This window comes from Hylobates moloch, unplaced genomic scaffold (genome assembly GCF_009828535.3).
Source record: "Hylobates moloch isolate HMO894 unplaced genomic scaffold, HMol_V3 SCAFFOLD_11, whole genome shotgun sequence".
Lineage (NCBI taxonomy): Eukaryota > Metazoa > Chordata > Mammalia > Primates > Hylobatidae > Hylobates > Hylobates moloch.
The window spans coordinates 2,318,386-2,332,171 of NW_026652286.1; the positions used below are offsets into that span (position 1 = coordinate 2,318,386).

Here is a 13,786-nt window from a genome sequence, read left to right on the forward strand (position 1 = left end):
CTGGCTGCTTTCACTTAGCATGTTTTTGAGAGTCATCCGTATGGTAATACGTATCAGTGCCCCGTTTTATTTTAAATGGCTGAATAATATTCCATGACATGTATATACCACAGTGTGTTTATTCCATCTCTTGATAGACCTAGGAAATCGTAAGACATTGGTTTGTTCCACTTTTTGGCTATTGTGCATAGTTCTGTTGTGAACATTCATGTGCAAGCATTTGTATGACTACTTGTTTTCAGTTCTTTGGGGTATATACCTAGGAGTAGAAATTGCTGGGTCATACAGTAATTCTGCTCAACTATTTGAAGAACTGCCAAACTGTTTTCCACAGCAGCTGAGTCATTTTTCATTCCCAACAGCAGTACATGAGCATTCCATTGTCTCCGCATCCTTACCACACCTGTTACTTTCCTTTTTGTTTTATTTATAGCCATTTCAGTGGGTGCGAAGTAGTGTTGATGTGCATTTCCCTAATGACTAATGATGCTGAGCATCTTTTCATGTGCTTGTTGGCCATTTGTACATCCATGGAAAAAGGTCTATTCAAATCCTTTGCCAATTTTTAAATTGGGTTATTTTTCTGCTGTTGAGTTGTAAGAGTTCTTTATATAATCTGGATACTAGACCCTTACCAGTTACATGATTTGCAAATATTTTCTCCTATTCTGTAGTTTGCCTTTTTGCTTTGTTAATACGGTTCTTTGATACACAGCTGATTTTTGTCTTGATCTTGTACCCTACAACTTTGCTGAATTTGTTTATTACCTCTAGTATTTGTTTTATGGATTCTTTGAGTTTTTTTCTGTGTAGGGTCATGTCATCTGCAAATACAGATTTACATCTTCCTTTCCAATTTGGGTGCCTTTTCTTTTTCTTGCCTAATTGCTCTGGCCTAAACTTCCAGTACAATATCAAATAGCAATGGTGAAAGCAAACATTCTTGTCTTGTTGCTGATCTCAAGTGGAAAGCTTTCACCATTGAGTATGATGTTAGCTGTGTTTTCATAAATGTTTTTTATAAAGTCAAGGAAATTCCCTTTTATTCCAAGCTTTCTGAGTGTTTTTATAAATAGATAACTGGAATTTTTAAAATAAAAACTGTATATGTATAAGGTATACAATATGATGGTTTGATATACGTATACGTAGTGAAATGATTACTATAATCAAGCTAATTAATATATCTATCTCCTCACAAAGTTAACCTTTTTTGTGTATGTAGTGGGGTGCTAGATTTTGACAAATGCTTTTTCTACACCAATTGAGATACCATGTTTTTTTCCCCTTTGGTTCTGTTAATGTGGTATATTATACTGATTTTCTTACATTGAACCACCCTTCCATTCTTGGGATAAATCTGGCTTTGTCATAGTGTATCATCCTTTTAATATGCTCTTGGATTCAGTTTGCTGGTATTTTGTTGAGGAATTTTTTTTGTTGTTGAGGGTTTTTGCATCTATATTCATAAGGGATATTGGTCTGTAATTTTCTATTCTTTTGGTTTTTGTTTTTTTGGAGGCAGGGTCTCGCTCTGTTACCCAGACTGGAGTGTAGTGGCGCAATTGCAACTCACTGCAGCCTGAACCTCCCAGGCTCAAGTGATCCTCCCATTTCAGCCTCCCAAGTAGCTAGGACTACAGGCATGCACCACCATCCCTGGCTAATTTTGTTAAATTTTTTGTAGAGATGGGGTCTCACTTTCTTGCCCAGGCTGGTCTCAAACTCCTGTACTCAAGTGATCCCCCGACCTTGGCTTCCCAAAGTGTTAGGATTATAGGCATGAGCCCCAAGCCTGATCTATAATTTAATTTTTTTCTTTATTTTTTGGAGACAGGGCAGAATCTTGCTCTGTCACCCAGGCTGGAGTACAGTGGCATGATTTCGGCTCAAGTGATCCTCCCGCCTCAGCTTCCCAAGTAGCTGGGACTACAGTTGCTCACCACCATGCCTGGCTAATATATATATATATATATTTTTTTTTTTTTTTTGAGACCAGGTTTTGTCATGTTGCTCAGGCTGGTGTTGAACGCCTGAGCTCAAGCTGTCCGCCTGCCTTGGCCTCCCAAAGTGCTGGGGTTACAGGCATGAGCCACCACACCCAGCCCATTTTCTATTCTTTGGTGTCTTTGGCTTTGGTATCAGAGTAGTGCTGGCCTCATAGAGTGATTTAAGAGTGTATTTTCTGGAATTTGAGACAGATTGGTGCTAATTCTTTAAATGTTTGGTAGAATTCACTAATAAAACCATCTGATCCTGTACTTTTTCTTTTCGGGGGGAGAATTTTGGTTACTGTTTCAATCTCTAGTTGTTACAGGTCTGTTGAGATTGTCTGTATCTTGAGTCAACTTTGGTAATGTGTGTGTTTTTAGGAGTTTTCCATTGCACCTATGTTGTCTAGTTTGTTGGTGTACAGTTTTTCAGTATATTCTCCTATAATCCTTTTGAATTCTGTGAGATGTAATGTCCTCAGTTTCATTTTTGGTTTTAGTTATTTGTATCTTCTTATTTTCTTAGTCTAAACCAGAGGTTTGTCAATTTTGTTATTCTTTTTGAAGAATCACCTTTTGGTTTTGTTGAGTCTGTTGTTCTTCTCTATTTCATTTATCTTCATCCTAGTCTTTATTTTCTTTTTTCTTGGTTTTTTTTTTTGCTTTGAATTTAGTTCTTTTTCTGTTTCTTAAGGTGTAAAGTTAGGTTATTGATTTGAGCTCTTTCTTCTTTTTTAATATAGACTGTTAGCAGCTGTAAGTTTCCCTCTGAGTACTGCTTTCACAGCATGGCATAAGTTTTGGTATGTTGTGGCCTTGTTTTCATTTCTCTCAAAGTATTTTCTAATTTCCCTAGTGATTTCTTCTTTTACTCATTGTTTGTTTAAGAATGTGTTGTTTAATTTCCATACACTTGTGAGTTTTCCAGTTTTTCTGCTGTCATTAATTTCTAGCTTTTTTCCATTGTGGTTGGTGAAGATATTTTATGTGATTCTAGTCTTTCTAAATTTATTAATATTTGTTTTGTGGCCTAACATATAATCTGTCCTGGAGAATGTTTCATGTACACTTGATAAAAATATGCATGCTGCTCTTGTGGAGTGGAGTGTTCTTCATATGCCTGACAGGTCTAACTGGTGTATAGTGTTGTTCAAGTTCCCTATGTCCTTTTTAAGCTCTGCACAAGTTTTATCCATTACTTGAAGAGGGATATTGAAGTCTCCATTTATTGTTGTAGAACTGTTTATTTCTGTCCTCAATTCTTTCAATATTTTCTTCATATATTTTGGGGCTCTGTTGTCTGGTACATATATGATTATAACTGTTATATCATCTTTTTGAATCGACCCTTTTGTCAGTATATAATGAGCTTCTTTGTCTCTTGTAACAGTTGTTGACTTTAAGTCACTTTTGTCTGATAGTACTATAGCCATTCATTATAAACATCCTTTCACTTTTAACCTTTTTGTGTCTTTTTCTCTAAAATGAGTCTCTCTTACAGCGTATCATTAGATCATGTGTTTTGTTCATTCCGCCAGTCTGTCTTTTAATTGGTGAGTTTAATCCAGTTACATTTAAGTGATTACTGATAAGGAAGGACTTACGCCATTTCGCTATTTGTTTTCTGTATATCTTACGTTTTTTGTTCTTCATTTCCTCTAATACTGCCTTTTTTGTTTGTTTTTTTTCTTAGTATGTCATTTTCATGCTTTCCTCATTTCTGTTTCTGTATATAATTATTTTCTTAGTGGTTACCATGGGGATTACAGTTAACATTCATACATTTTTAACAATCTAGTTTGAATTAACCCCAGCTTAGATTTTTAAAGCCCTGCTTGTATGGTTTCAGTTGAAGCCCCAATCTCAGCATCATGCAATATATCCATGTAACAAACCTGCACTGTACCCTCAAATCTAAAATAAAAATAATAAATAAATAATAAAAGCTTTGCCAGTGACAATAAAGGAAAAAGAAGCTCTGCTCCTATATAGCTCTGCCCCCCCTTTATGTTGTTACTGTCACAAATTATATCTTATACATTTTGTGCCCATTAATGTAGATACATAATTACTTTGTGCATTTGTCTTTTAAGTCATATAGGAAACAAAAAGAGAAGTTAAAAATTAAAAAAAATAACACTGGCTTTTATATTTGTTCATCTAGTTAGCTTTATTGGAGTTCTTATTTCTTTATATGGCTTCGAGTTACTGTCTAGTGTCCTTTCATTTCATCCTGAAGGGACTCCCTTTAACATATCTTTTAGAACTGGTATACTAGCAGTGAATGTCCTCTGGTTTTGTTTATCTGGGAATGTCTTAATTTCTCCATTTTTGAAGAATAGTTTTGCAGGATATAGAATTCTTGGTTGATAGGGGTTTTTTTGCTCAGCACTTTAAATATATTAACCCATTTCCTTCTGGTCTGCAACTTAATTCTGGCTGATAGTCCCTCACAAGTTTGCAGTCAAACTAGTTGGCTAGAGCTGCAGTGATTTTAAGGCTGTGCTACAGCTTAATAATTCACAACTGAGCCCATCACATGGTTGTTGGCAGACCTTACTTCTTCACTGGCTGCTGGCTGGAGGTTCCGTTCCTCACACCTGGGCCTCTCCATTGTGCCGCTCACAACGTGGCAGCTGGCTTCCCCCAGAGCAAGAGATCCACGAAGGAAAGACACCCTCCACCACCACCAATGTTTTGGTTGTTTTATTTGTATTTTTTTTGGATCCTTTTGATATTATTTATATAACACTGAGATAATCGTACTTTTTCTTGCATGAGAGAGAGAAATTTGAACCATGGGTAATTTTTTAGTGGAAAGGAATTGATTTGCCCTTCCTTAAAAGCACTGCTGCTAATTGCTTTACTCGGCCTTAGAAATGGAAGTAAGAGACTCCAAGAGACTTCACACAGCCTTGGAATGGAACAGCACACCCTTACAGTTGACCTTCTTTTCTCCCTCCTCCATCATACTGCTGTCCTTCCTATGCAAAGAGACATGAAAATAAGATTTCTGGGCATCCAGGACTTTTAAAATGTCACTGTAAACTACTTTCCCATTGGTGGTTTGTTTTATGGAGGAAATGTGTCCTTTTTGATTAAAAACTGTGTGTGTGTGTGATGGAGAGAGAGAGAAAGACTTGAGTGATTCTCCCTTAGATCATACTCTTCACTCAGAAGACCAGTCAGCTCTTTACTGTACACCCGCTCTGCATGAAGTACCATAATAGGCGCAAAGGGGTGCAAAAACAAGAGGTGCATAAAACAATTCCCACTCTTACGTAGTGTTTAGTATAAAGGGGGAAATATGAGAGAACACCAGTGGGGGAAAAATACAAAGCCTCATTTGTGCCCCAGAGCACTGGTTGCCACAGTATTGATAAGGCAGATGCTTACGCTTTCTTTATGTAATCATATAAAAGCAGAAGGAAAATATGGAAGTGGCCAGGAAAGAAAATCAAAGATCTTTGTGCTTGTGTTAGTTTTTCAGATCTAGTAAAGTATTTCCAGCATAATGATTTTTGAGAGCTTTAGATGTCTTGTTTGTAGGACTAAAATCTCATGTAGCCCCTGCCCATCAATAATCAGTTTTATTCTCACTTATTTAATTATTGTTGCCATACGAAAGGAGCATTACTTCCACATTTTTTCTAATTTTGAAAAAGTAAATTAGGTTTGTGTTTACAGTTTGATATTTTCTGTTTTAAAATTATTTCAGTATTTACGGAGAGCTTCATAAAATGAGTTAGCCATTGGTCATGGTAAGAATAGTAATGCAAGCCCAGTCTACCAGTATGCTAGCTACCTTTTGTGTTTGAAGATGATAATCACCTGGTGTTTCTTCTGCTTGAGAAGAGGCTTCTGGAAGAAGAGGCTTGGAAAAATTAGGAAGTCAGCCTCTTGCAAGATGGCCTACTCTTATCAATTGCATCTCTCCTCTGATGGATTATATAGACAGATTTTTAATATTCCATGTAAGGGTAGTTCTGTAGTCTCTCTGAGATTATGACTGGAATTGTTCCGAAATAGGAGACTGTGTATGTAAGATGTTTTTAATATCATTAATATTTAATACCAATCTTAAGCAGGTTGTGGGCTGGAGCTTGACCTATAATATAAAAACAGTGGGCTGAGCATGGTGGCTCACGCCTGTAATCCCAGCACTTTGGGAGGCTGAGGTGGGTGGATCACCTGAGGTTGGGAGTTCAAGACCAGCCTGACCAACATGGTGAAACCCCGTCTCTACTACAAATACAAAAATTAGCTGGGTGTGGTAGTGGGTGCCTGTAATCCCAGGTACTAGGGAGGCTGAGGCAGGAGAATTGCTTGAACCCAGGAGGCGGAGGTTGCAGTGAACTGAGATCGTTCCATTGCACTCCAGCCTGGGCAACAAAAGCAAAACTCCATCTCAAAACAACAACAACAACAACAACAACAGCAACAACAACAACAGCAACAGCAGGCTTGCTTCTGGGCAACTACCCCCACATCCTAAAATACGTGGAAATCGGAAAGGACAACCTGTACCATATTTTTATACTTAGGAATTAAACCATAGTTTTCTTTTCATATACCTTATTTAGACTTGTATTTATAGATTCATATTTACTCTAGCCATGCAACTTAATAACTTCAACTGGGGCTTTACATTTTAGTTTCCCCTCTCCCAATGAAATCTATAATACTAACTTTTAATATGTTCCACGTTTGAATATGTTGTCTTCTTGCTTCTTGACTACTACCATTAAACTTCTGATTGCCTCATCCTTTTAATAAAAAATGAATTCTGAATTTTTATTTAATTTTTCTGTCCTAGACAGTTAAATCTCACACAGAAACAGATGAGAAACAAACAGAGAGCCGCACCATCACCCCACCTGCTGCACCCAAACCAAAACGGGAGGAGAACCCTCAGGTAGGCCTGTGTCTCCAAAGGCAGGTCTCGGTCTATGGTGTGTGGTTTATTCTCATGTACCAGGAGGGGCACCTGCTCTCTGAATGATGAAATGAACTTGATGTTCATTTTCTTGCGCACTTTTATGATTCAACAATGTTACTGCCAAGTCAGATTGGTGGAATTCTTAGACTGTAGTCTTGAGGGTCCATGCACTAGTACATAGGCATTTTGATTGTATCAGAGGAAAAGTTTTTTTAAATGTTATTCTTCATATGCACGTTACAAATTCGAAATGTTAAGATGAACGATGATTTTCCCAGCTGTCCCATTAATGACATTCCTAATCATTACTGTGTTCTGTTTGTCTCAGCCAACATTTGTAAGATAACCAGTTCACTCAGCTAATGTGTATTTATATTATCAATTGCAGTTATTAAGTGTGCGTTTTTGTTACAACCATTGTATTACATTAGAACCCCAAACCCCAAATGAATCAGTAGCTCAGAAGTAATCATTGAAGCCTAAAAGTAGGGATGAAAATAGTAACATCTATACTACAATTTAGGATAGAATTATAAACATAAATAGCAAAGAAGACCCTGATAAAAATGTAGAACGTGAATCTGTATGTCCTTAGACAAGCGAATTTTTTCAGTTTGATGTTTTTGCATAAGCAGCTATAAACGGAAAATGTAGACAGGTAATATGATGATGTATATCTGACAATTAGATTTCATTTGACCAGTAATTCACTTGCCCCTATCCTTAGTGCATTCTTCATAATGAAACCATATGAAATAGTGGCATAAAGCCATCAAAGCTTCATGCCGTTTTTTTAAAGCAGTGATTTATTGAGCCAGTTCAGGTTTCCTAAAACAAGTACGAAATGTAATTCTTTCTGATATGAAATAAATGAATTTTTAATTGAGGACCAAAACTTGAGCCAAAAAGAAGTACTAGTCACAAAAATTGCTGAGGAACTTGTGAAACCATCCACAGAATTAATGACAAGTATTATGCTCTGAGAAGGAAAAATTGAGCAAAATTTCCCTATCAAAGGAAGCTGAAGGATCCCGCCTGGGCAGACATAGTGAGACCTTGTCTCTGCAAAAAATAAACAACATTAGCCAGGTGTGGTAGTGCATGTCTGTAATCCCAGCTACCCAGGAGGCTGAGGTGGGAGGATCACTTGAGCCTGGGAGGTCTAGGCTGCAGCGAGCTGAGATGGTACCACTGCACTCCAGCCTGGGTGATGGAGTGAGACCCAGTGTGGGCAAGCAAGTACCATCATGTGTAGTAGCAGATAGTTCACTTTCTAGTTGGACAGAATCACTGCCATAAACAAAGTAAATTAGCTCTTGGCATATGTGGGATACATATATGAGGTAAAAGTTCTTGACAGCTTTTTATTCTATATCAAAAATTTAGGCTGGGCGCGGTGGATCACGCCTGTAATCCCAGCACTTTGGGAGGCTGAGGTGGGCGGATCACCTGAGGTCAGGAGTTTGAGACCAGCCTGGCCAAGATGGCAAAACTCTGTCTCTACTAAAAATACAAAAATTAGCTGGACGTGGTGGCGCGTACCTATAGTCCCAGGTACTCGAGAGGCTGAGGCTGGAGAATCGCTTGAACCCAGGAGGCAGAGGTTGCAGTGAGCCGAGATCGTGTCACTGCACTGCAGCCTGGGTGACAGAGTGAGACTCCATCTCAAAAAAAAAAAAAATTTATTCCACAAGAGAGGAAATTTTTTTTCACTTAATTATTTTGTGAGCTTGATCTAAACTGGCAAAGATGATTTGGGTGTGAGTGGCCAAGAAGGGTGCTGTTACTTGCTTAAAAGAGGGTGCATCTGAATATCAGTCCACAAACTGCTTCATCAAAAGAACAACAGTTAGGGGAAAGCTACTTGATCTTGATTATATTTCTAAGGAATAGTGAAAATTAGGAATGTAGTCAGCTGGCAACCACAAAGTGTATGTCATTTCAACATACAGTTTAGAAAACAGGAAAGTCCAAGACTGCTTTTTCTTACCAGACTAATCTGGCTGTCAAGGGGATAGGTGCCCATCTCGGTTTTTGAAATAAGAAATAATATAAAAACATTTCTTCAGGACTCTGAAGTTACCAGTAAAGGACATTTCTATGTTCTCAAGTGGCTTGCTGAAGAAGCTTATTTTCAAATAGGCTGAACCTATCACTTCAGGCCAAAGTAGCATAATATCAAGGATAAGATGTCAGGACTTTTAAAGATCAAATTGTGGTATAAATAACTCTACAGGAGTATGTCTTTTACAATTGAAGATGTTCTTTATTCATCAGAGAAATAAATTGATAATGTATTATTTGGCATATTTAGAAACTGCATGCAGTAGTACAACAGAAAATGAAGACACACTTTTCAGACCACATGCAAGCAAAGAAAAGAATAGAAATCAATGTGTTTCCCTCTCCGGCTTGAAGAGTCTTAACGTTCCATCTTTGGAGCCCAGTATTTTGACCAGCTTAGTTTCTGATGGAGCCCTAAGAGTGGTCTTCAGAGAGAAATTGCTCCATAATTTTTAGGTTCATGTGTGATTGAAAAATCATAGTATCCAGCAGAAACACCTGCTGTCATTCCTGAAAATCATTTAGCTGTGAGTTAGCATTGTCCTAAAAATCATTTAGCTGTGAGTTAGCGTTGTGGCAGTATAAATGTGAGAAACTGACCTAGTCGTGACAAGTGAAACGCACAGGATTTGGAGCTTGTTAAATGAGAGGCTCTTTAAAACTCTGCATGTTTTGTGAGTATAAAATCCTCTTCTTTTTAAGAGGATTTTTCTGTGGGGTTGGGAAGTCGGATCACACAAGATACTGATTTCTGCCATTGAGAAAGAAGATGTAGACCCCAGTCCTTCTCTCTTGGCCCTGTTAGACCAGAGAGTCTCTAGAGCAAACTTTCTAACCTGTGGCCCAGGATGGCTTTGAATGCGGCCCCACACAAATTCGTAAACTTCCTTAAAACATCATGAGTGTTTTTTGCGATTTTTTTTTTTTTGAAGCTCATCAGCTGTCATTAGTGTTAGTGTATTTTATGTGTGGCTCGAGACAATTCTTCTTCTTCCAATGTGGCCCACACTGAAGGAAGCCAAGAGCTTGGACACCCCTGCTGTAGAGGATCTGCACGGCTCCTCAGAGAATGCCTGCTCTTGTACATTCATGAGACCCGCCCATGGGGCCGGCTTTCCCTAATGTCCTACTAGGAGCTGGCAGTTGGCTTTGTGAGAACCCAGACTGAAGTATATTCTTCTTTTGTTTCTCTGGCACAGAAACTCGCCTTCATGGTGTCTCTAGGGTTGGTAACACATGACCATCTAGAAGGTAAGAGAAGATATTCTTGGCACTGCCTTTTTTCCTGGCCCACAGCTTTGTTCCTGAAAATGATGTTTGATTGAATTCCTAGAATAGAAAATTGGAACACAAATAGAGTGTGATTCAGCCAGTGTGGACTTTATTTCCTTTAGTGGGAAAATTGCCTTCCCTCTGTCTAATGTTCCTATCATTATCCACACTACTGTCCTGGGAAAACCTCCCCAGTTGCCTAAATTAAGGTGACTTCTGTTCATTTAGGGGAGCTCTTCTTTATCTGAACAGCACAAAGTAGCAAGTGCTCTTCTGACAAGCCTTTATATTTTCTGGTCACTCCAGGTTATCAGAACGTTGAGAACAGTTACAAAGCTGTACCTGTCCTGATTATTTAATTCAAGAATGATGAACTTTGGTTACTCAGTTTAAGTCTTATGGATAAAGCTCATCCAGACCTATATATACAGAGGTCTAAAAATCAGGACAACTTGTTTACAAGTGTTGTCTATTGTTAAACTCTCAACAGAGAACCACGTGTAGGACAGTGTGGTCTTGCAGGTGAGAGTAGATGGTCCTACATATTTGCTTCCAGTAGTGTGCTTGCCTCTGCTGAGGCTTCAGTGAAACAGAGACTTGTCCCTGATTCTGATTTCTCATGGGAAAACCAATAGATAAAACAATGAAGTTAAGTTTTTTAGGTTCTCCATGCCTCTCTGCTAATCGAAACCTTTTCTTCTCTCAAGAAATCCAAAGCAAGAGGCAGGAGCGAAAAAGAAGAACAACAGCAAATCCGGTCTACAGCGGAGCAGTCTTTGAGCCAGAGGTATTACTGGCCAGCACCTGGCCCGTCCCTCATGTTCCAGTTTTATTATGAGCTGTTCAGTGCCTCCCCTCTGAAAACCTGCTGAAGAGCAGCACCCTGATTATACTTGGCCAGTTCTGTGAAGTGGTAGATTTTTTTTGACTTATCATTTTTATTAGTCACTGCTTACCCCTTAGGTTTTTTTCCTAAGTTTCAGCAGATACATGCCTACCTTAAAATTTTAATTCATCCTGACTTCAATACAACAGAGGCAGACTTCTCTGAGATAGTCTCTGAGAGCCAAGTACATACAATAAAACCCTTGAGCATTGAGACCTTAGGATGATTAGTACTAACTAGTTGGCATGTTGACAGTCATGCCATGCTTGGTCTTTAGCTTGTGCCAGTATTAGTAATAACCACACTACTCAACAGTCACCTTTCCTTCTTCAATCCTCAAAGCGTAAGAAGAGTGCAGTCACATACCTAAACAGCACAATGCACCCTGGGACCCGGAAGAGAGGTGAGGACCTTTTTGTATCTCTCCCTTGCTGCTGTTGCTTTTGCTTTCTGTGTGTGTTTCTTCTCCTTCCCTCCTCCCATCATTATAGGACCTAACTCCTCTATCCTTTGAAAATAGTTTTGTTGTTGTTCTCTGAGAATGGGAGAGAAAAGAGAATGAGATTTCTTATTAGAGTTCTGTATACTGAATCAAAAGCTGACTTTACCAGGATTCTGGCAAAGCTGACTCAGGGGAACGGCTTAATGTAGCATTTCTGCCCCAAGCCTGCCAGGCCATCCACGAATAGCACAGTGAACAGAACCCCATGTAAAAGGAAGCATTTGAGCGTCATTAAGCAGAACAGAGCACTGACGTTGCCAAGGTGCTCCTAATAGTGTCTTGGTTGTCCTGCTGCCGGCAAGGCCAGAGTGTGACGCTGGGTTTCTTGGAGCTGCAGACTTTCCAGGAAGGAAAGAGGTAGCCACACTTGAGAACTTAGAATCTTTGAGAAGAGGACATCTCCAACTAAGGAAGAAAAGGTCACTGTCAAAACAGGCTCCCTAAAGAACAGATTCCTAAAGAGCTCCAATCCCGTATTTCAGACCTTCCCATGGACATTCCAGAATCTTACTCTTAGGCAGAGCAGAAAAAACAGCAGCAGCAGCAGCAGCATCTCTCACCATGCAGGTCTAAATAGGTCTTAACAGCTCAAGGTTTGAGCTCATAAACAAGGTACTGAAATTGTTCTTTGATGTCAGTAATACATCCCAAGGTCCTTTTCTCTACATGGTACTGTGTCCCTGAATTCTAGTTCCAGGCTAGAAAGGTTGCAGAGTGAGTGGAGTAGCATACTAATTTGTGCATGTGCACACACAGTCTCAGAGCCACTGGAAGCTCAGGAGGTCATCCTGACCCTTTGTCTGCCTTCGGCAGGACTACACTATTACCATTCCCTCTCCACAAAAGAGATATCATACCCACCCTTAGTAACCCATTCTAATGTTTCATCAGTCCTGTCCTTCAAGTACTCAAAAATATTTAGATGGGGAACCCTAAGTCATGGCTTTATATTATTCCTGGGCCACAGTAACCAGTACTCTAAGTTATTTTTGTTTTGTTTTGTGTTTGGTGATTTTTTTAGTGACCCCGATGCAGTTCTCGGAAAGGAGCCCCCCAGCCAGAAGCCACAATAATTGGCCTGATAGTGGGCAGTATCTGCTAAGAGGACAGGGGTTAAATGAGCCAGAAAGACCTGGGCATCTCTTGCTAAGGTCAGAGGATAAAAGCCTGCATCCACAGTGCCTAGGATATGCCTTTTGTGGGTAAACAAGAGAGCATTCATCTTGTTCTTCCCCTTCCAGCAGCACTGAACTCCCTAGAAGAGACAAACCAGTACGATCTGTCTTTGTACTACAGGCATCACCAGTTTAACACAGAGAGGTAATATTTCTGTAACATCTGACAGAATCATGACTCTAGTGCATAATCCTAATATAAATGATAACTGTTGGCAAAGTCATGATCCTACATACCATTTACCAATGCTTATAGGCAGTTTCGTACCTCTCTGGCCCTTTTTTTTTCCTTCGGTGTGTTGGGCATATGCTTTTGATCACTCATAGCTTAGAAGCAATGACCTTGGCCCTTAGAAGACAAGGGGCCTGACTTAGCTAGGTGGTAAGGCAAGAGTGGCTGACCTAGACTTTCTGTACCCACAGGGCTCATGTAAGTTCCTTTGTAGCCTTGAGGTTTGAGTCAAAATGCTCTTACACAAATCAGGTCTCTCAGTTAGGAGTGCTGATGGGAGGGCCTTTCCTGAGACTTTTAAACAGCCCCAATTTTTAGAGATGTCGTTTATCAGGATGTTTGTCATGTGAAGTGGGGAGACAGCTGCCAGTCAACTGGGGAGGGTATCCAGGGACAGAAATACTTAAAAATTAATTGCTAAGCCCAGAGCATCTTTTAAGCTCTTAGGTTTCAGCTACTCCCAGAACATACCTCTCAATAGCTCTAACAGCAAGGGATAAGAATAGTTAACTTGAATTTTGCCACCTTGCTTTGCCTGTCTCCACCCTCATAAAATGCAGACAGAAGAGAAAAGGAAAAGCAGAAATCCTAAATAAATCAGTTTGTGGGAACCGAGAATCATTAATAGGCTTGTGAGAATGCTGATTGCAGAGAAACCTTAGAGAACAGTATGCAAGATATGAAAAAATAATAAACTCGGCCGGGTGCGGTGGCTCACACCTGTA

The 13,786-nt window shown here is 39.4% G+C and overlaps 1 protein-coding gene across 15 annotated transcripts in view; it reads left to right on the plus strand.

Moving 5' to 3' along the window:
- The window catches only part of PHF21A (PHD finger protein 21A), a 198,098-nt gene that overhangs the window by 167,101 nt on the left and 17,211 nt on the right, over window positions 1–13,786 (plus strand). For all 15 annotated transcript variants that reach the window (XM_058424461.1, XM_032166148.2, XM_032166153.2 and 12 more), the window contains 4 exons: window positions 6,808–6,906; window positions 10,194–10,245; window positions 10,974–11,053; window positions 11,495–11,555. In XM_058424461.1, coding sequence (XP_058280444.1) covers window positions 6,808–6,906; window positions 10,194–10,245; window positions 10,974–11,053; window positions 11,495–11,555 — 292 coding nt within the window. The remainder of the gene's footprint in view (window positions 1–6,807; window positions 6,907–10,193; window positions 10,246–10,973; window positions 11,054–11,494; window positions 11,556–13,786) is intronic.